The 21,846-nt window shown below is 48.0% G+C and overlaps 1 protein-coding gene across 2 annotated transcripts; it reads left to right on the plus strand.

The window, feature by feature from the left end:
* Nucleotides 1-245: 245 nt before the first annotated feature.
* Nucleotides 246-21,305, plus strand: LOC141104714 (uncharacterized). 2 transcript variants are annotated; one of them, XM_073594408.1, is made up of 11 exons: nt 246-331; nt 685-845; nt 1,334-1,504; nt 1,633-1,714; nt 6,870-6,958; nt 7,308-7,392; nt 10,707-10,801; nt 11,505-11,586; nt 17,885-17,965; nt 18,058-18,162; nt 19,893-21,304. In XM_073594408.1, exons 2-11 carry the CDS (start codon nt 729-731, stop codon nt 20,618-20,620), a joined length of 1,635 nt encoding a protein of 544 aa, XP_073450509.1. In that variant the 5' UTR covers nt 246-331; nt 685-728; the 3' UTR covers nt 20,621-21,304. The 2 variants fall into 2 exon arrangements, with proteins under 2 accessions (XP_073450509.1, XP_073450510.1); XM_073594409.1 differs by lacking the exons at nt 246-331; nt 685-845 and having other exon boundaries at nt 1,376-1,504; nt 1,637-1,714; nt 19,893-21,305.
* The last annotated feature ends 541 nt before the right edge of the window (nt 21,306-21,846 follow it).

The raw sequence follows: 21,846 nt of genomic DNA on the forward strand, positions 1-21,846 counted from the left end.
AATATAACATATATTCATATTTTAATTACTAATAATCATTATTATGATTATTATTAATAAACTAACCACTAGAGACCAAATACTCTGTCTCGTCTCCCGTCCGCCCTTTCTCTCATACAAGGAAGCAGGCGGCCATTTTGCCGTCGTTTTCTTTATATCAGCCGCCCGAGGCCGTCTTCATTAACATGGCTTCTGTATGGAAGACACAAATGGACAGCAATTGATTGGACGACTCTATGCGACGTGGGAAGTCAGTGTCCGCACGCGCAGAACGTTCTAATTGGTTAGAGGCGCTCTGCAGCTTGCAGTTCCCGGGTCCCTAGACAGACAGGTAGTGTGGGGAGACAGGGTTTCTTTGGAGTCCCTAAAGGAGACTAATAGGTGCTTTAATGGTTATTAGAGGTGGGGAAGGTTGGAAGGATGACTTAAAGGGATAGTCCACCCAAGTGGTGTGTTTGGGGGAGGTGTGGGGGACATACAGCTGCATTTTATGGTCTCCTCTTTGGAAATTTGAGATGACATAAGCCCCCAAAAACACCTGTGTTTGCTTATTTGTTATCAATTTCTAGAGACAGCGAGGGTGGCTCTCAGACGCTTGGAGTTGCCATGATGTAAATAACGGTTACAGCCGAGCCATTGGGTTTGATGACAGTAAGTGATCCTAATCTTTGTCTTCTTCTGCAGATTGATACGTCTTCATATTGTCCGTGTAGAGGCTCCGCCTCAAAATGAAGCTTTCACGCCTCGATCTGACCAAAACTCTCGGCGCGGACAAGACGCGGAGTCACATGATGGAGAGGATCATCAACCTCACCCTGGATATCCTCTACCTGCTGACCGGAGAGGTGAGGAGGATTCTGGGAGGTCACATGACATCACTCTTATCTCTATTAATAAAACACAGAGCTGACCGGAGAGGTGAGGAGGATTCTGGGAGGTCACATGACATCACTCTTATCTCTATTAATAAAACACAGAGCTGACCGGAGAGGTGAGGAGGATTCTGGGAGGTCACATGACATCACTCTTATCTCTATTAATAAAACACAGACCTGACCGGAGAGGTGAGGAGGATTCTGGGAGGTCACATGACATCATTCTTATCTCTAATAATAAAACACAGACCTGACCGGAGAGGTGAGGAGGAGTCTGGGAGGTCACATGACATCACTCTTATCTCTATTAATAAAACACAGACCTGACCGGAGAGGTGAGGAGTATTCTGGGAGGTCACATGACATCACTCTTATCTCTATTAATAAAACACTGATCTGACCGGAGAGGTGAGGAGGATTCTGGGAGGTCACATGACATCATTTTTTCCTCTGTATAGGATTACATAGTCCTGAAGATGTCCTATGGTCAGGTGACGCACAGCAGCAGTCCCTGTGTATCGGGAGGCTTTGGACGGACTCAGATCCCCACCTCAAAGCTGACACCTGACAGCAACGAGAAGAAGATCCTGGAAGTCACCCAGAAGATCATCGATCTGCTGACAGGAGAGGTGAGCGGTGCCGGGAATTCTGGGACATTATCCAGTAACAGACAAGGGATGTGTCTGGATGGTGACGGTATCATTGTGGGTGTCAGGTTCCTATGAGGTGTCACTCATCCTTGTTTTGTCTATCTAAGGAAGGACGAAGGTCGGTCCAGGAGATGAGTTGTATGTCAAAGTTCTTAGGACAGGAAGAAAACGACGTCCTGAGCTCAGAAGGTGAGAACAGACTTCCTTTCGCTGTATCATTAAGCCCCGCCTCTCTGCACATGTGTATGATCGTTGCAGCTATAGGAGGTTGTGTTGTGGGTGAGTTGGGCTTCCTTTTGTAGGAATATGTTGAGGATTTGATGAGAAGGTGCTAAGAGAGAGACAAAAACGTGGTCCCGTCATTCACATCGCCTCAGATATTCTAGTGTCACCTCAACGGCCGCACACCAAACTCTCCTACAACCCAACCTCCTATTGCTGTCATGGCAACAGGATACTTAAAGGGCATCTAACCTCAGATTTTTCCAAATTTTCCATCATGATAACCTTCGAGCATAATAACGTTTCTTCCATTTTTCCATGAATTAGTCTCCTTTTGTAAGTGACTGTAATGTGCCTCTTCCATGTGTGTGTGGCTCTTCTACCCATAATGCCTCTGATCTCCGCCCACAGCCTTCCTACCGTTCTTTCCTGAGGTGTGATAACTCTCACCGTTCCATAGGAAACTATTCATTGCTCATAATAGCTTGTCAGTGTGGCCCATTTATAAAATATATTTGGAGGATCCTAGGGGGTGGGGCAAGACAACATTGTAGGTGTTGCTTACACACCTAAGGTCTGATAGCATAGAAATACAGAGCTGAGTTGGTAGCTTTCCTTTGTGTGTTACTTCACTACCCATAATTAATTTCTTTGTTTTATTTATTATTGGTATTTATATAGCGCCGTCAATTTACGCAGCGCTTTACATATTTATTACACATTCACATCAGTCCCTGCCCTCAAGGATCTTACAATCTATGGTATGCCTCTGATCTCCTCCCACAGCCCTCCTACCGTTCCTTCCTGAGGTGTAATGACTCTCACCGTTCCATAGGAAACGATTGATTGCTCATAATAGCTTGTCAGTGTGGGCCAGTAGTAAAATATATTTGGAGGATCCTAGGGGGCGGGACAAGACAACATTGTGGGCGTGGCCTATGCTCCCAAGGTCTGACGGCATAGAAATGCAAAGCAGAGTAGGTGGCAGCAGTGACAATTCCATATAAAAACAATACTATCCTGAGTTACTTCATTGAAGTGTATATATATTTTTGTATTTTCAAAAAAAAAAAAAAATATTATTAGATTAAAAAAATATTTAACATTTCTACATTTGTGGGTTGTTTTTTTTTTTTGTACAAATATAAAAAAAACATTACGTAGGAGTAACTCATAGCTGTAATTACACAGACAGGAACTGGTGAAATTCAACATTGAAGTGTAGATCCTTCTTAATAAATATATAATATATATATTTTATGTTTAAAAAAAAAAAGTATATATTTTTTCTTTACAGTTTCTACATTTTCTTCCTTTTTTTTTATGTTGGAGTAATTCATCTTTAGTCATTACACAGACAGCAGCTGGAGCACTTGCAAGTCTGCAGCTTTGTGTCATATTACAACCAAAAATGTAAATGTATTTTATTGGGATTTTATGTGATAGACCAACACAAAGTGGCACATAATTGTGAAGTGGAAGGAAAATGATAAATGGTTTTCGACATTTTTTACAAATAAATCTTAGGGAATGGTTCACTAGATAGACATATATATTCTAGAGTGATGCTTTAACCACTTGCCGACCGGGCCATTGCCGAAAGACGGCAACAGCGCGGTCGGCTAGTTCTGGGTGGACGTCCGTGGGACGTCATTCCAGAATGTTGCTCCCGCGCGCCCCCTGGGGCGCGCACCTGGGAACATTCGTGACCGGAGGACCCGGGGCATCACAGATCACGGTAAATAGCCACTGATCGCGGCTGTTTACCACGTGATCGTTCCGTCAAATGACGGAGCGATCACTTGTAAACAAACCGGCGTCACGTCATGACGCCGGTTCCTCCCTCCCCTCTCTGTACCTATCGGTACACTGCGAGGGGAGAGGGGGAGAGATGGCAGCAGCGCTGTGGGCTGGATGTTTAGTGCCCACAGCGCTGCTCAATGTAAATAATGGCAAAACTCTGCAATACTCTGCAACACTGCAATACTCTGTAACACTGTGCAATACTCTGCAAAACTCTGCAATACTCTGCAACACTGCAATACTCTGCAACACTCTGCAATACTCTGCAACACTGCAATACTCTGCAAAACTCTGCAATACTCTGCAACACTGCAATACTCTGCAACACTCTGCAATACTCTGCAACACTGTGCAATACTCTGCAACACTGCAATACTCTGCAAAACTCTGCAACACTGTGCAATACTCTGCAAAACTCTGCAACACTGCAATACTCTGCAAAACTCTGCAACACTGCAATACTCTGCAACACTGTGCAATACTCTGCAACACTGTGCAATACTCTGCAAAACTCTGCAATACTCTGCAACACTGCAATACTCTGCAACACTGTGCAATACTCTGCAACACTGTGCAATACTCTGCAACACTGCAATACTCTGCAACACTGTGCAATACTCTGCAACACTGTGCAATACTCTGCAACACTGTGCAATACTCTGCAACACTGTGCAATACTCTGCAACACTGCAATACTCTGCAACACTGTGCAATACTCTGCAATACTCTGCAACAATGCAACACTGTCCAATACTCCGCAACACTGCAATACTCTGCAACAATTTGCAATACTCTGCAACACTGTGCAATACTCTGCAACACTGTGCAATACTCTGCAATACTCTGCAACACTGTGCAATACTCTGCAACACTGCAATACTCTGCAATACTCTGCAATACTCTGCAATCCTCTGCAACACTGTGCAATACTCTGCAACACTGTGCAATACTCTGCAACACTGTGCAATACTCTGCAATACTCTGCAACACTGTGCAACACTGTGCAATACTCTGCAACACTGTGCAATACTCTGCAATACTCTGCAACAATGTGCAATACTCTGCAACACTGCAATACTCTGCAACACTGTGCAACACTGTGCAATACTCTGCAACACTGTGCAATACTCTGCAATACTCTGCAACAATGTGCAATACTCTGCAACACTGTGCAATACTCTGCAACGCTGCAATACTCTGCAATACTCTGCAACACTGTGCAATACTCTGCAACACTGTGCAATACTCTGCAATACACTGCAATACTCTGCAACACTGTGCAATACTCTGCAATACACTGCAATACTCTGCAACACTGTGCAACACTGTGCAATACACTGCAATACTCTGCAACACTGTGCAATACACTGCAATACTCTGCAACACTTTGCAATACTCTGCAACACTGCAAAACTCTGCCAGTACTCGCCAATACTCTGCAATAAATTTTAACAGATAAAAAGAATTTTTTTTTTTTTTTTTAATCGAATTTTCAGTCTTTTTGGATTTATAGCGCAAAAAATAAAAAACCCAGCTGTGATTAAATACCACCAAAAGAAAGCTCTATTTGTGGGAAAAAAGGACAAAAATGTCATATTGATACAGTGTTGCATGACTGAGTAATTGTCATTCAAAGTGTGAGAGGGCTGAAAATTGGTCTTGTTAGGAAGGGGGTTTAGGTGCCCGGTGGTCAAGAGGGTAAGTTGAACTTCTAAACTGCTTGTGTTAGAAGAAGCTGAGATGCACAGACAAGGCTTATCTGCAAACAACATGTATTTCTTGTAAAAGAATAGAATGTTCCAGCTGCGGCGAGCAGGAAACCGCCTGTGGTCACAAGTGAGACATATCTCAGAACATCGAGAGACATTGCGTGCCTCACACCAAGGACGCCCAGGACCAATGTTCCAAATGCTATAGTTTAAGTTAAAAGTTAAGAAGTTATATTTAGAGAAGAACTTTATAGTCCTATCTCTAGGCAGAATACTATGTGTGTCATATAACGTATAGCTTATGATACTTGTACCTCTGTGATTGGATATTCTAAGGGACTGTCCCTTAGCATTGTATGATGTCGCTACCCTATAGAACTTGTGAAAGCCCTTCAATATATTGTATTCTTGATAACCCATCATTTGTCTATGGTGTCTTGATTACCCGATCGATTAAAGAAATCTCTTGGTGCCCACTTAGGCCCAGCTCGAGCAAAAAGGGGGCGCACCTGACAATAAATATGTGAAAAGTGTGGTGTACATTTGTATTCAGCCCCCTTTACTCTGATACCCCTAACTAAAATGATAGTGGATCCAATTGCCTTCAGAAGTCACCTAATTAGTAAATAGAGTCCACCTGTGTGTAATTTAATCTCAGCATAAATACAGCTGTTCTGTGAAGCCCTCAGAGGTTTGTTAGAGAACCTTAGCGAACAAACAGCATCATGAAGGCCAAGGAACACACCAGTTTTTGGTGGTAACATGACAAATTGTGGAAAATTTCAAGGGGTATGAATACTTTTTCAAGGAACTGTATTGGCCTAAAATAGGGTTATTAAAGTTTTGCAGATTTATAAAAATAAGGTGCCCATAATTTGCATTTGCAGGATCCCGATGCCTAGTCTGATATCTGGACACTCAGGAACGATCGGTGCGGCGGCAGGGGAAGTTATAATCACCGATCTCCCTGTGTGGCTTTCAATAAAGCAGCTGAAAGCCGCTTCTCCTCCTCTCCCCTCCACGGCTTTCAGCTGCTTTATTGAAAGCCACACAGGGAGATCGGTGATTATAACTTCTCCTGCCGCCGCACCGATCGTTCCTGAGTGCCCCCTGTATCCTCTTCCGGCTCCCCTCTGTGTCCTCCTCTGTGCTCCTCCGTGGGCTCCTCCGGTCCCCCCCTCCCCCCGTCCTCCTCCGTTCACCCTCTGTGTGCTCCTTCGGTTCCCATCCCATTGACTTCAATGCAAAAACGCCCCCTAGTGACTAAAGTGCAAAATCGCATCCCATTAACTTCAATGCAAAATCATGTCTTATTGACTTCAATGCATAAACACCCCTTATTGACTACAATGCAAAATAGCGCCCTATTGACTTCAATGTAAAATGGCGTCCCATTGACTTCAATGCAAAAAGGCGTTCCTTTGACTTCAATGCAAAAACCTCAGCAACATTAATTAAATTACATTTTTTTTTTATCTTTAAAACTGTCCATTTCGGTTTTGGGCCAAGTGCATCCTGAATTTTCGGTTTCAGTATATTTTTGTATACTTAGAAATATACAAAAAATAAGCTTGAGCTCATCCTTTTATACGACCGTGTGTTTCCCACAGATGAATCCGGCAACAGAACCGCACCAATGAGATGTCCCCGTCCGCTGTATTCCCGGGATCAGGAAGAAAAATTGAATAACAGGAAGTCGGTAAGAGGACAGGTGACCGCGGCCGTTCCTCGTAGTCAACGCAGCCAGGGAAACCTTTTAAATCCTCCCTCCGGCCCCCCCTGCAGAAATGGCTTCCTCTGATTTCACTGCACACTGTGAGCTTCTCACCATGTGCATTAGAAGCTACTGTAAGTTGGACAGATGATGATCTGAGCTCTCAAGAGCTGGGATGTCTGACCACCAGGGGGCATCTCTGGATTTGTCCTAAATCTCATCAGTAATATTTCCTATGTAGCCTTCCAGATCCAGTGTTTGAATTTGGATCTTTGCCTAAGTCCATCTGTGATTGGTTATAAGAACATTGTTTTATTTATTTTAATTTGTTTAGAACGATCGTTCACAGAACGCAGTGACCTTCTGTATCAAGAAAGAGACGAATGTGACCGGGCAGACATCAAAGGCTAGAAGGAGAGGTGAGTGATGGAATTTTTTTCCTTTGCCTAAAGGGTTCAAAGGCACTAGAGTTGCACTAGATTCTAGAGTTCTGCCTTTTTTTCCATTAAAAAAAGAATGTTCATGACAAGCCCCGCCCACAAGGAGCTTTGGATTAAATAAAGGGCCGCCCACAGTAAATATACGTCATTACTTTGACGTTAAATACTGTTGCTATGGCAGTTATCTGCCATAGCCCCGGTATCATTTTTCTGCAGTGGCGATTCGGCGTCCGATAAAAGTGGTCCCACAGGTGCTTTTGCCGCTGGAGCACTTTTAGAGGCGGCGGGAGAGGTGCCCCCCGCCGCTTCCCGGTCGTTAAATAAAAAAAAATGTAAAGCGCCCCCATCCCTTAAAGCAAGGGTAGGCAACCTTCGAGAGATGGGGATCTACTTGAGCAACATTAATAAAGTCAAAGATCACCGCCCCCCCCCCCCCCCCCCCCCCAAAAAAAAAAAACAGTAAGACAGTCAGAACAAAAATAAAATAAGTATTACAAGAGAGTGCAGGGTTTAGTGTGTTATGCAGGGATCACCAGTGTATTAAGCTCAGAATGCAGGGTTCAGGAGTGCATTGCGCATAGAATGCAGGGTTCAAGAGTGCGTTACGCACAGAATGCAGGGATCAGGACCGTGTTGCGCACAGAATGTAGGGATCAGGAGCGTGTTGTGCTCAGAATGCAGGGATCAGGAGTGCATTGCGCTCAGAATACAGGGTTCAGGAGTGCTTTGCGCACAAAATGCAGGGATCAGGAGCATGTTGTGCTCAGAATACAGGGATCAGGAGTGCATTACGCTCAGAATGCAGGGTTCAGGAGTGCGTTGCTGTCAGAATGCAGGGCTCAGAATGCAGGGATCAGGAGTGCGTTGTGCTCAGAATGCAGGGATCAGGAGTGCGTTGCGCTCAGAATGCAGGGTTCAGGAGTGCATTACGCTCAGAATGCAGGGTTCAGGAGTGCGTTGCACACAGAATGCAGGGATCAGGAGTGAGTTACCTTTAGAATGCAGGGATGAGGAGTGCGTTGCTCTCAGAATGCAGGGTTCAAGAGTGCATTACGCTCACAATGCAGGTTTCAGGAGTGCGTTGCGCTCAGAATGCAGGGATGAGGAGTGTGTTGCGCACAGAATGCAGGGATCAGGAGCGTGTTGCACTCAGAATGCAGGGATCAGGAGTGCATTGCGCACAGAATACAGGATTCAGGAGTGCGTTGTGCTCAGAATGCAGGGATCAGGAGCATGTTGCGCTTAGAATGCAGGGATCAGGAGTGCATTACGGTCAAAATGCAGGGTTTAGGAGTGCGTTGCTCTCAGAATGCAGGGATCAGAAGTGCATTATGCTCAGAATGCAGGGATCAGGAGTGCGTTGCGCTCAGAATGCAGGGATCAGGAGTGCGTTGTGCTCAGAATGCAGGGATCAGAAGAGCATTACGCTCAGAATGCAGGGATCAGGAGTGCGTTGCTCTCAGAATGCAGGGATCAAGAGTCCGTTGCTCTCAGAATGCAGGGATCAGGAGTGCGTTGCGCTCAGAATGCAGGGATCAGGAGTGCGTTGCGCTCAGAATGCAGGGATCAGGAGTGCGTTGCGCTCAGAATGCAGGGATCAGGAGTGCGTTGCGCTCAGAATGCAGGGATCAGGAGTGCGTTGCACTCAGAATGCGGGGTTCAGGAGTGCATTACGCTCAGAATACAGGGTTCAGGAGTGCATTGCGCACAAAATGCAGGGATCGGGAGTGAGTTACGTTCAGAATGCAGGGATGAGGAGTACGTTGCGCTCAGAATGCAGGGATGAGGAGTGTGTTGCGCACAGAATGCAGGGATGAGGAGTGCATTGCTCTCAGAATGCAGGGATGAGGAGTATGTTGCGCACAGAATGCAGGGATGAGGAGTGCATTACGCTCAGAATGCAGGGTTCAGGAGTGTGTTGCGCACAGAATGCAGGGATGAGGAGTGCGTTGCTCTCAGAATGCAGGGATGAGGAGTGTGTTGCTCTCAGAATGCAGGGATGAGGAGTGTGTTGCTCTCAGAATGCAGGGATGAGGAGTGTGTTGCGCTCAGAATGCAGGGATGAGGAGTGTGTTGCGCACAGAATGCAGGGATCAGGAGTTCTGAGTTTTTAACTGCGATTTTTGGTGCCACGTATTTCTGAAATGCAAGGAAACACACAGATGTGAATGGAGCCTCATTGTTCTTGTGTTAGCGCAGAAATTTCACTTGCCCCGTTCACATTAAGCATAGTGGGAGCGAACGTTTTGTGTCCCGTTTTTCCTGTGACACGCATAGGGCAGCCCGTTGATTTAAATTGGCTGCACTACATGTGGTTAATGGGACATTTTGCCGTTTTGTGTGTTGCGTGTTTTTTACTGTGCGTTTTGCAGCATTTGCCACTCGTTTTTTCACATGGCAAAATGTGTGTTTGCTTCTGTGTTTAGTGTACCGTTAATTAATGGCACTGAAAGTGCAACTAGTAATTTTAGATGTATAAAGATGACCATACACTATACAATAAGATTGTATATTGTGTATTTAGTGAGGAGGGGGATCACTGATTGCATTTCATTAAAAAAACGTGCAGCTGGGAGTGGGCGGGTGGATGATGCATGGTGTGTGCCAATGAGGTCACCTGGTCAACTCCTTCCTGTATCATCAACTCCTTCGTCCGATCAAGAAGTAAGACATTACTAATGGAAACGTCTGGAAACGTGGATTTAGACAAGAAAACTAAGTGACTGAAGATTTCATGGAAAGCTTTGATATTTTTGCAAAAAGAGTACATTAATGCCCTATTGGTGCATAGGGAGCTGGAATTTAGAAAAAAAAAGTGTACAAAAGGTGAACTTACCCTTTAAATTATGATTTTCACCCCATTCTAGAGTTCTGCCTTTTTCTTTTTATTCACAGTAAAAAAAAAAACAATGAAATTGTTCATGACAAGCCCCGCCCATGAGGAGCTTTGGATTACATAAAGGATTTTACAAGCAGTTAAGCCCTCGTACTAACTAAAGAGGTTTTAAGCCACAAGGGAAAGCAGTCAGTGACCTATGAACACTTCTATTCTTCTGAGCTCTATGTAGTCCACTGCAGACAGAATTATTAAAGCATCTCACAGGGTCGCTGGGTGTCTACTTCCTGTTCCCTGTGCTTGTGTGACTTTTTATCTCGGCTTCCTGTGTACCTCCTGAAATTTTTTTTTTTTTTTTGTTAACTGACCATAAACACCCTTCTGTCCTAGGCCATCCCCTGCAGCTCCTGATTGTTCATCTTCCTCCATAACCTCATACATTGCCTCTTTCTTACAGGAAGGCCTCGGAAGAAAAGAATCCTGGGGGTGGCTCCTAGGCCTCAGTCCCCTCTGAGCTTGAAGGACATTCATGTAATCACGGAGGACTTCCAGGTAGACAAAACTCACCTCAGACGTGTGTCAGGCATTGTAGATGCTGGTGTTAAAGTGGTTGTAAACCTCAGACATGAAATACGAACAAAGCATATCCCTCTATAGTGTGTGCTTGTCTCAATCCAGAGCACTAAGTGTCATTTCTGTCTGCTGCCTCCTTCCTCTGCTATCAGCATGAGTCGCTTTCTCACAAGTTTTACTGACACCAAGAGAAAAATGGTGACAAGGGAGGGACCTCCAGCACACAGCCTGTGATTTGACATAGAGGTGCACAGAATGGAAATTTTGGTGCCGAAACCAAAAATGCAGGGTGCACTTGACCGGAAACCGAAACCAAAAATGACAAATTTTCAAAGAAATTTATATTTTTATATCGCCCGTGTTTTTGGGGCCATGATTGTGGCACCTTTTTCTCTTATTGGCAAAATGCTGATAATACAGTTTTTCGGCCGATATGATTAGATGGTCCGAAATTTCAGTGCATCGCTAGATTGACGACCTCAGCTGTGTTCCTGTGTGCTGTGTGGAAGAGGGGGGTCCCTTCCTTCAATCAGCTTCCCGACGCGTTTCACCCTGTCCATCAAGGCCTAGTCACAAAGGCCTCTTCTATGGGCAGGGCGAACCATTGTTTATTTTAGATGCAAATAGTGTTTATAGGACACTTTTATGTAACGTGGGTTTCTGTGTGGTTGTCGGAGATTAGGATGAAGCCAGGGAGGTGATGGCCTCTGAGGATGACCAGCAGAACCAAAACAAGGAGCAAGTCACTAAAGATCTTCATACAGGTGAGTCCAGGTTACTGTATGATTAATATGTATACATGGGGGGCCGGTGGCAAAAGCAAGCGTAATAATGGTGTGCACATCCAGGGCTGTACGGGTCATGCTTGTGAGGAATCTGACGGGTGTGTTGAGGTTCTCCATCAGAAGTATCATGTGAAGAACTCCATGGACACCAGGCCATAGGACTATGGGACTGCTGGCATCACAGAAAAAGGAAATCTTTTCCCCTGTTCTAGATTTTGAGTTGCATTGAAGTCAATGTCCATTATTTGTCTACAGCTGTGAGTCTGAATATATCCGGCCCTAAATCTTTGTCCTGTCTGGGTAGAAGTTCCTGTAGGGGTGCAATGTTGTCTCTGCGATAAAATGGCAGCCATTCTGATTCCGCCTCCCATTATCCTTCAGGATCGCAAGATGAGCTGACAACTGTGCCTTACACTAAGGATGTCCTTACATTACCCTCCCTTGTAACCCCAACCATGACCTGGACTGACTCTGTATTGTACTTCTAACACTCATCCTCTCATTAACCCTCCATGTAACCCTAATACCCCAACTCTATCCCTCCCAGTGTACCCCAACACTAACTCCCCCTGTAGTCCTCACATTACCCCTCCATGTAACCCTAACCTTTCCTGTAGCTTTAATGCCAACCCTGTACCCCCAATCTGCCCTGTAGCCTTCTCTATACCCCTAATACTTACCCCAACACCAATCCTCCCTGTAACCTTAACACTAACCCTGCCTGTGTACCCCAACACTATCCCTCCACTAATACTTTCCCCATCACTGACCCTCCCTAAAGCCTTTGCACTGACCCTCCCATGTTACCCCAACGTTAATCCTCCCTATAACATTAATCCTCCCTGTAATCCCCAACCCTCTTTGTAACCCCAACACTAACCCTCCCTGTAACCCTAACCCTCCTTGTTACCCCAACACTAACCTTTCCTGTGTACCCCAACACTATCCCTCCCCAATACTTATCCCAACACTATCCCTCCCCTAATACTTATCCCAATACTAACCCTCCCTGTGTACCCCAACACTATCCCTTCCCTAATACCTATCCCCCCTATGTACCCCAACACTATCTATTCCCTAATACCTATCCCAACACTATCCCCCTGTGTACCCCAACACTATCCCTCCCCTATCACTTATCCCAACACTATCCCTCTCCTAATACTTATCCCAACACTATCCCCCCTGTGTACCCCAACACTATCCCCCCTGTGTACCTCAACACTATCCCCCTGTGTACTCCAACACTATCCCTCCCCAATACTTATCCCAACACTATCTCTCCCCTAATACTTATCCCAGCTCTATCCCCCTGTGTACCCCAACACTATCCCTCCTCAATACTTATCCCAACACTATCCCCCCTGTGTACCCCAAAACTATGCCTCCCCAATACTTATCCCAACACTATCCCCCCTGTGTACCCCAACACTATCCCTCCCCCAATACTTATCCCAACACTATCCCCCTATGTACCCCAACACTATCTCTTCCCTTATACCTATCCCAACACTATTCCCCCTGTGTACCCCAACACTATCCCTCCCCTATCACTTATCCCAACACTATCCCCCCTGTGTACCTCAAAACTATCCCCCTGTGTACCCCAACACTATCCCTCCCCTATCACTTATCCCAACACTATCTCTCCCCTAATACTTATCCCAGCACTATCCCCCTGTGTACCCCAAAACTATCCCTCCCCAATACTTATCCCAACACTATCCCCCCTGTGTACCCCAACACTATCCCTCCTCAATACTTATCCCAACACTATCCCCCTGTGTACCCCAAAACTATGCCTCCCCAATACTTATCCCAACACTATCCCCCTGTGTACCCCAACACTATCTCTTCCCTAATACCTATCCCAACACTATCCCCCTGTGTACCCCAACACTATCCCTCCCCTATCACTTATCCCAACACTATCCCCCCTGTGTACCTCAACACTATCCCCCTGTGTACCCCAACACTATCCCTCCCCAATACTTATCCCAACACTATCTCTCCCCTAATACTTATCCCAGCACTATCCCCCTGTGTACCCCAAAACTATCCCTCCCCAATACTTATCCCAACACTATCCCCCCTGTGTACCCCAACACTATCCCTCCTCAATACTTATCCCAACACTATCCCCCTGTGTACCCCAAAACTATGCCTCCCCAATACTTATCCCAACACTATCCCCCTATGTACCCCAACACTATCTCTTCCCTAATACCTATCCCAACACTATCCCCCTGTGTACCCCAACACTATCCCTCCCCTATCACTTATCCCAACACTATCCCCCTGTGTACCCCAACACTATCCCTCCCCAATACTTATCCCAACACTATCCCTCCCCTATCACTTATCCCAACACTATCCCCCTGTGTACCCCAACACTATCCCTCCTCAATACTTATCCCAACACTATCCCCCTGTGTACCCCAAAACTATGCCTCCCCAATACTTATCCCAATACTATCCCCCCTGTGTACTCCAACACTATCCCTCCCCCAATACTTATCCCAACACTATCCCCCCTGTGTACCCCAACACTATCCCTCCCCCAATACTTATCCCAACACTATCCCCCCTGTGTACTCCAACGCTATTCCTCCCTAATACTTATCTCAACACTATTCCCCTGTGTACCCCAACACTATCCCCCTAATACTTTCCCTAACACTGACCCTCCCTGTAACCTTAACCCTCTTTGTTATCCTCACACTAACCCAACCTATAAATTCACCACTAACCTTCACTGTAACACTATACTCCCCATTTTAATTTTCATACCAACCCTCCCTGTAACCTCAACACCAACTTTCCATGTGACCCTAAGGCCCCTTTCACACTTATACGACTTATTCCATGATTTTGTACTGCAAAATCTTATGACAAGTCATTCTCCATGATTTTCAATGGCTACCATTCATATTGGCACGACTTTAAGTCGTGCCGACTTCAAAGTAGTCCCTACACTACTTTGGTCCAACTTCTATGCGAGCTGTACTCCATAGACCTCAATGTTAAACCCTCAAGTAGCATGCAAATCGTACCTGAATAATATAGACACGATTTCAATACGACTTTGTAAGCACAAGCCTGGCTCGCTGATCGGGGAAGGAAAACTTTTTTTTCCTTTCGCGATGAGCGTCAGACAGTGCTGACAGCTGTCTGGTATGAATCCTGAGGGGAACGCCGCGCCAAGTTTTAAATGAAAAAACCGGCGTGCGTTCCCCCCCAGGGGCATACCAGGCCCTTAGGTCTGGTATGGATCTAAGGGAAACCCCCTACGCCGAAAGATCGGCGTGGGGTCCCCCGCAAAATCCATACCAGACCCTTATCCGAGCACGCAGCCCGGCCGGTCAGGAATGGGGGTGGGGACGAGCGAGCGCCCCCCCCCCTCCCCTCCTGGACCGTACCAGGCCGCATGCCCTCAACATGGGGGGGGTGGGTGCTTTGGGGCATGGGGGGCACCCTGCGGGCCCCCCCACCCCAAAGCACCTTGTCCCCATGTTGATGAGGACAAGGGCCTCTTCCCGACAACCCTGGCCGTTGTTTGTCGGGGTCTACGGGCAGGGGGCTTATCGGAATCCGGGAGCCCCCTTTTAAAAAGGGGGGCCCCCAGATCCCGGCCCCCCACCCTATGTGAATGAGTATGGGGTACATCGTACCCCTACCCCTTCACCTAGGGAAAAAAGTGTCAATAAAAAAACACACTACACAGGTTTTTAAAGTAATTTATTAGGCAGCTCCGGGGTCTTCTTCCGACTTCGGGGGTCTTCTTCCGACTCCGGGGGTCCTCTTCCGGGCCACCGCTAGCTCAATTGCTAGCGGTGGGCCGGACTTCTGCCTTTTGCCTTCTTCTTTTCTTCCAATGTTGACACGACGCTCTCTCCAGCTGCAATGGTCTCTGAGCTCTCTGCAATGGACTTATATAGGCGGTGACCCCGCCCCCTTATGGGGTCACTGTCCGGGGGCATGCTGGGACTGTGCCGTCATAAGGGGGCATGGCCATCACCCGGTGACCACGCCCCTAAAACGTCACAGTCCCAGCATGCCCAGGGACTGTGACGGCATAAGGGGCGGGGTCACCGCCTATATAAGTCCGTTGCGGAGAGCTCAGAGACCATTGCAGCTGGAGAGAGCGTCGTGTCAACATCTCTGGAAGAGAAGAGGGAAGAAGACGATCCAGAAGTCCGGGCCACCGCTGGCAAAAGAGCGGCAGAAGATAGCGGTGGAGCCGGCAGAAGATGTGGACACTGGGAGAAGACGCCGGAGAGACCCCCGAAGTTGGAAGAGGAACCCGGAGCTGCCTAATAAATTACTTTAAAAACCTGTGTAGTGTGTTTTTTATTGACACTTTTTTCCCTAGGTGAATGGGTAGGGGTACCATGTACCCCATACTCATTCACATAGGGTGGGGGGCTGGGATCTGGGGGCCCCCTTATTAAAGGCGGCTCCCGGATTCTGATTAGCCTCCCACCCGCAGACCCCGACAACCAACGGCCAGGGTTGTCGGGAAGAGGCCCTTGTCCTCATCAACATGGGGACAAGGTGCTTTGGGGTGGGCGCCCCCCCCCCATGCCCCAAAGCACCCACCCCCCCATGTTGAGGGCATGTGGCCTGGTACGGTCCCCACCCCCATTCCTGACCGGCCGGGCTGTGTGCTCGGATAAGGGTCTGGTATGGATTTTGGGGGGACCCCCACGCCGATTTTTCGGCGTAGGGGGTTCCCCTTACAATCCATACCAGACCTAAGGGCCTGGTATGCCCCTGGGGGGGGAACCTACGCCAGTTTTTTTATTTAAAACTTGGCGTGGAGTTCCCCCTTATGATTCATACCAACTACTGTATGTTTTCATTTATTAATGCCAAAAATGTGGCAAAGTCATACAAAGTAGTACTGCTCCCAAATCGCGGCGAAATCGCGCGACTTTCAAGTCGTATAAGTGTGAAAGGGGCCTAACACTTATGCCCCGTACACACGGTCAGATTTTCAGACGGAAAATGTGTGATAGGACCTTGTTGTCGGAAATTCCGACCGTGTGTACGCTCCATCACACATTTTCCATCGGATTTTCCGACACACAAAGTTTGAGAGCAGGCTATAAAATTTTCCGACAACAAAATCCGTTGTCAGAATTTCCGATCGTGTGTACACAAATCCGATGCACAAAGTGCCACGCATGCTCAGAATAAATAAAGAGACGAAAGCTATTGGCTACTGCCCCGTTTATAGTCCCGACGTACGTGTTTTACGTCACCGCGTTCAGAACGATTGGATGCAACCGTGTGTATGCAAGACAAGTTTGAGCCAACATCCGTCAGAAAAAATCCTAGGATTTTGTTGTTGGAATGTCCGATCAATGTCCGACCGTGTGTACGGGGCATTACAATGGTTGTAAACCCTTACACATTACTTTTCCCTACGGTTAAGCCTATAATAAGGCTTACCTGTAGGTACTGGAAATTTCTCCTAAACCTGCACGGTTTAGGAGATATTCACCATGTACACTTGTGCCGACGTCATCGGCGCATGCACACTATAGAAAGGGCATGAGCCTGTCGTTTCTATAGGGCCCGTATCATGACCTCCGGCTCCGCACGCATGCGCGGGAGTGACGTCAAGTGACTCCAGTCAGTCACAGAGCCAGGGTCTGCGGCCCCCGAAGGAAGAGGGGTGAAGATGGATGCGGCCACAAGTGGGGACGTCGCGGGCTTTGTTTGCAGGTAAGTGGCACATAATGGGCTAGCATGCGGTTGCATACTAGCCCATTATGCTTTTTACTTTGCAAGGGAATAAAGAGGAAGTAAATCCCATCAGGATTTATTTCCTCTTTAACCCTCCCTGTAACCACAATGCTAATCATCCTGCCAGCTTGGGTCTTTGGAGTGAATGGGTGGAATTTACTAAAACTGGAGCAGACAGAATCCTGGAGCATTGGGCATAGTAACCAATCAGCTTGTTCAATTACATTTGGAAAATGAAAGCTGGAAGCTGATTGGTTGCCATGCACAGCTGCCCCAGCCTTCCTCAATTCTCCTCAAGGAGATTCACTCCGAAGTTTGTAGAGCTTCCCTGAAAGTAGGAGAGTCACTGACTTCAGGCACAGAAAGTCAGATTATTCATATAAATCGGAGGTACATACTGCCAGCGTTTATTTCCTCATCTCCCCCTAATGGACAGTGTTTGGTATGACCTGTAATATATATATATATAAAAAAAAAAAAAAAAAAAAAAAAGCCTTTTGCAATAACCATCCTCATCCTCCTGCAGGGGGGAGCCAGGACAAGCCTTCCTCTGTGTCAGCGATCGAAGTGGGAGAGGATGAAGAGGACAGCGAAGAAAACTCCAAAAGTCAGTATGATGTATAACCTTCTTCCTTCCCGAGCCGATCAATCGCTGCCCTTCCTGTTAATCATCCTGATTTTGTTATCCTAATCCTGCAGGTAGAAGGTGGCGCCCCCCAAAGGAAGCAGAACTATCCATTATGACAGAAGAGGAGGAGGAGGAGGAGAGCCCCAGGAAGGATTCACACTGGGAGATTTCTGCAGGTCAGTTGGTTCCAGACCATCAACCGGACCTAAAACTTCTCACCATCGCTAAGACCTGGCCGAGCCATCGCCCCGGGAAACCTCACAGAGGGAACCACAGCAATAAATGTTTTGGCTCTACATAAGCTTTTCACCTCTTCCCACCGCAGGAGCCGCCCCTTTAAAAGATCCTAATGATGGAGGCTTCACATTGGCCTCCCACTCCTGTGATTGGCTGTCAGTGATCACGTGACTGGGAGCCCATCCTAATTGTTGCTCGGTGACAGCTATCGGTGACAGTGCAGTCACAGTGCTGGGACTGGGGGCTCCGGTTGTGGCGGCACAGTGTGAGGCCCCCTGCTGTGCTTCCACAGGGCTGCCATTAAAGAGCTAAATTTGACTTTTTATAATTGGGACCCCCAGAGGTCAGTGTCCTGCCTTTCAAAATCTGCTGTGTGCTAGTGCCAATCTACTACAACGCCTGAAATGCGGGACTGCAAAATCGCATCCCATTGACTTCAATGCAAAAACGCGTCCCATTGACTTCAATGCAAAAACACGTCCCATTGACTTCAATGCAAAAACACGTCCCATTGACTTCAATGCAAAAACGCGTCCCATTGACTTCAATGCAAAAACGCGTCCCATTGACTTCAATGCAAAAACGCGTCCCATTGACTTCAATGCAAAATCGTGTCCCATTGATTTCAATGCAAAAACACCCCCTATTGACTTCAATGCAAAAACAGCAGCCACATTAATTCAATTTGGTTTTGGGCCAAGTGCATCCAGAATTTTTGACACCACTATATAAAATCGTTCTGTTTTCATTCGATTCATTATTTTAGACCTAGTGATGTCATCACTGGGTCTCTGTGCTTCTCTATGCAGCACAGGCAGATCATGCTGTACATAGCTTGGTGGGAGGGGCCAGCAGGGTGCTGTACATAGCTTGGTGGGAGGGGCCAGCAGGGCGCTGTACATAGCTTGGTGGGAGGGGCCAGCAGGGCGCTGTACATAGCTTGGTGGGAGGGGCCAGCAGGGCGCTGTACATAGCTTGGTGGGAGGGGCCAGCAGGGCGCTGTACATAGCTTGGTGGGAGGGGCCAGCAGGGCGCTGTACATAGCTTGGTGGGAGGGGCCAGGAGGGCGCTGTACATAGCTTGGTGGGAGGGGCCAGCAGGGCGCTGTATATAGCTTGGTGGGAGGGGCCAGCAGGGCGCTGTATATAGCTTGGTGGGAGGGGCCATCAGGGTGCTGTACATAGCTTGGAGGGAGGGGCCAGCAGGGTGCTGTACATAGCTTGGTGGGAGGGGCCATCAGGGTGCTGTACATAGCTTGGAGGGAGGGGCCAGCAGGGTGCTGTACATAGCTTGGAGGGAGGGGCCAGCAGGGTGCTGTACATAGCTTCCTGAAAACATCCCAGCACCCGGCCTCGGTTTGCCTTTGAAGAGCAGACTGCCCCGGGTAACGTCCACATGTGATGCTGATCCTCTACTGAAATCCAATGATTGGAAGGGGCAGGCCAGGGACAGTCAGAGTGGGGAGGAAAGGTGATGCTGGACGTCCTCCAGCCAGGAAATGGGGCGGGTTGTAACTGACATGCTGAAGCTTTGAATGCACACTCTGGGAAGCTCACAGTGTGTGGTGAAGTAGGAGTAAGCAATAGCAGTCCAGGAGAGGAGCCAGCACAAGATTGAAGGGAAGGCCGGAGTTGAGCATTGACTTTGTATTCCTGATCTTTTCCCACAGGCGGCTCCCCGCACCGTATCGGCCCGTCTCGGGATGACAGCTCAGAGGACACCATTATCGAAATCAGTTTAGACAACGTCCAGGAAGCGTCGGAGGTCGCTGAAGCCGTCGATCGAAGTATCTGCCGCCGGGGCAAGAAAATAACCTTCACCTGCTTGGACTGCGGGAGGTGTTTTGCGTCCTCGGAGCAGCTCCAATCACACCACAAAGTCCACACGGGGGAGGCGCCCTTTTCCTGTACGGCTTGTGGAAGTTCCTTCTCCAGCTCCGAGGAGCTCGGAGAGCACGTCGCGGTCCACACTTCGGAGAAACTCTTTGCCTGCTCGCAGTGCGGCAAATGCTTCACCATCAAGGCCAACCTGATCGCCCACCGCCGGATGCACATGGGCGACAAGCCCTTCGCCTGCGCCGAATGCGGCCGGCGCTTCGCCCTCAGGTCCTCTCTGGAGGCGCACCTTCCCGTCCACGCCATAGAAAAGCCCTACCCTTGTGCATTGTGCGGCAAGTGCTTCACCACAAGCGGGCGCCTCGCCGTCCACCAGACCACCCACACGGGGGAGAAGACCTACGAGTGCGAGGACTGCGGCAAAATCTTCACCACCAGCAGCAGCATGAACCGGCACCGGAGGACGCACACGGGAGAAAAACCTTATTCCTGCATAATGTGCGGCAAATGTTTTAACCGCGAGACCAACCTCTACCGACACCAGATGATCCACACCAGATGAGGACCTTTCCACGAAAAAAAAGAAAACGACTTCTATAGCAGGGCTATTGAAGTAAGATTCACGGAGGTCCGGTCAGTAACATTTTCATCCAGCAGAGGTCCAAATCACATGACACCCCTCATCTCCATAACAGTGTGCTCTGATCCCTTCACATCACCCCCCTCCTTAGCACTGCCCCCCATCAGATCTCCCTCAACCCAAGCATTTCCCCCCACCACATCTCTCCCTCCCAGCATTGCCCCCCGCCCCCCCTCCACACACAGCACTGCCTCCTTCACATCGCCCCCTGCCCCCCCGCCCCGGACCTTCAACGGACTCAATGGACCTTCAACGGACTCAATGGACCTTCAACGGACTCAATGGACCTTCAACGGACTCAATGGACCTTCAACGGACTCAATGGACCTTCAACTGACTCAATGGACCCTCAATGGACCTTCAACGGACTCAATGGACCTTCTACTGACTCAATTGACCTTCTACTGACTCAATGGACCTTCTACTGACTCAATGGACCTTCAACTGACTCAATGGACCTCAGATAAAGGATTTCACGAGTACAAAGATTCTATTTCCTTTTTTGTCCATTGAGGGACAAGAGGGACAAAGGAATTCAGTTACTGCCGGGACATTCAAAAGCAGTCCAACTGCTTTTGCCCCCCCTTCAAATCACCCACCCCCCCACGTCACCCCCTGCCTCTCTATCCCCCCCCCCCATCCTTCACAGCCATGTTCTCTTGCCCCCACTTCCCTCTCCTACCTTACACAGAGTGGAATACGGGAGGCGGGATAGTAATGAACCGAGGGCAGGAGGCACAGTATGCATTGAAGGGCGGGAGCTGCCGCAATTGACCTATCATATTAACAAGATGGCGATTGGTTGGAAAGATCGCCCTGTGTCCTAGCAACCAATCCGCCTGCTGGAAAGTCAACTCATGCAGCTCCCGCCCTCCATCCAGTGCTGCTGTACCTCCTGCCCTCAGTTCATTACTATCCTCCTGCCTCCTGCATTCCACTCTGTGTAAGGCAGGAGAGTGAAGGGGGGCAAAAGGACATGGCTGTGAAGGGTGGGGGGGAAATGGGGCAGGGGGTGACGTGGGGGGGTGGGTGATTTGAAGGGGGGGGCAAAGACAGTTGGACCGCTTTTGAATCAAGGTCCATTGAGTCTGTTGAAGGTCCATTGAGCCTGTTGAAGGTCCATTGAGTCAGTTGAAGGTCCATTGTGT

This window comes from Aquarana catesbeiana, linkage group LG08 (genome assembly GCF_042186555.1).
Source record: "Aquarana catesbeiana isolate 2022-GZ linkage group LG08, ASM4218655v1, whole genome shotgun sequence".
Lineage (NCBI taxonomy): Eukaryota > Metazoa > Chordata > Amphibia > Anura > Ranidae > Aquarana > Aquarana catesbeiana.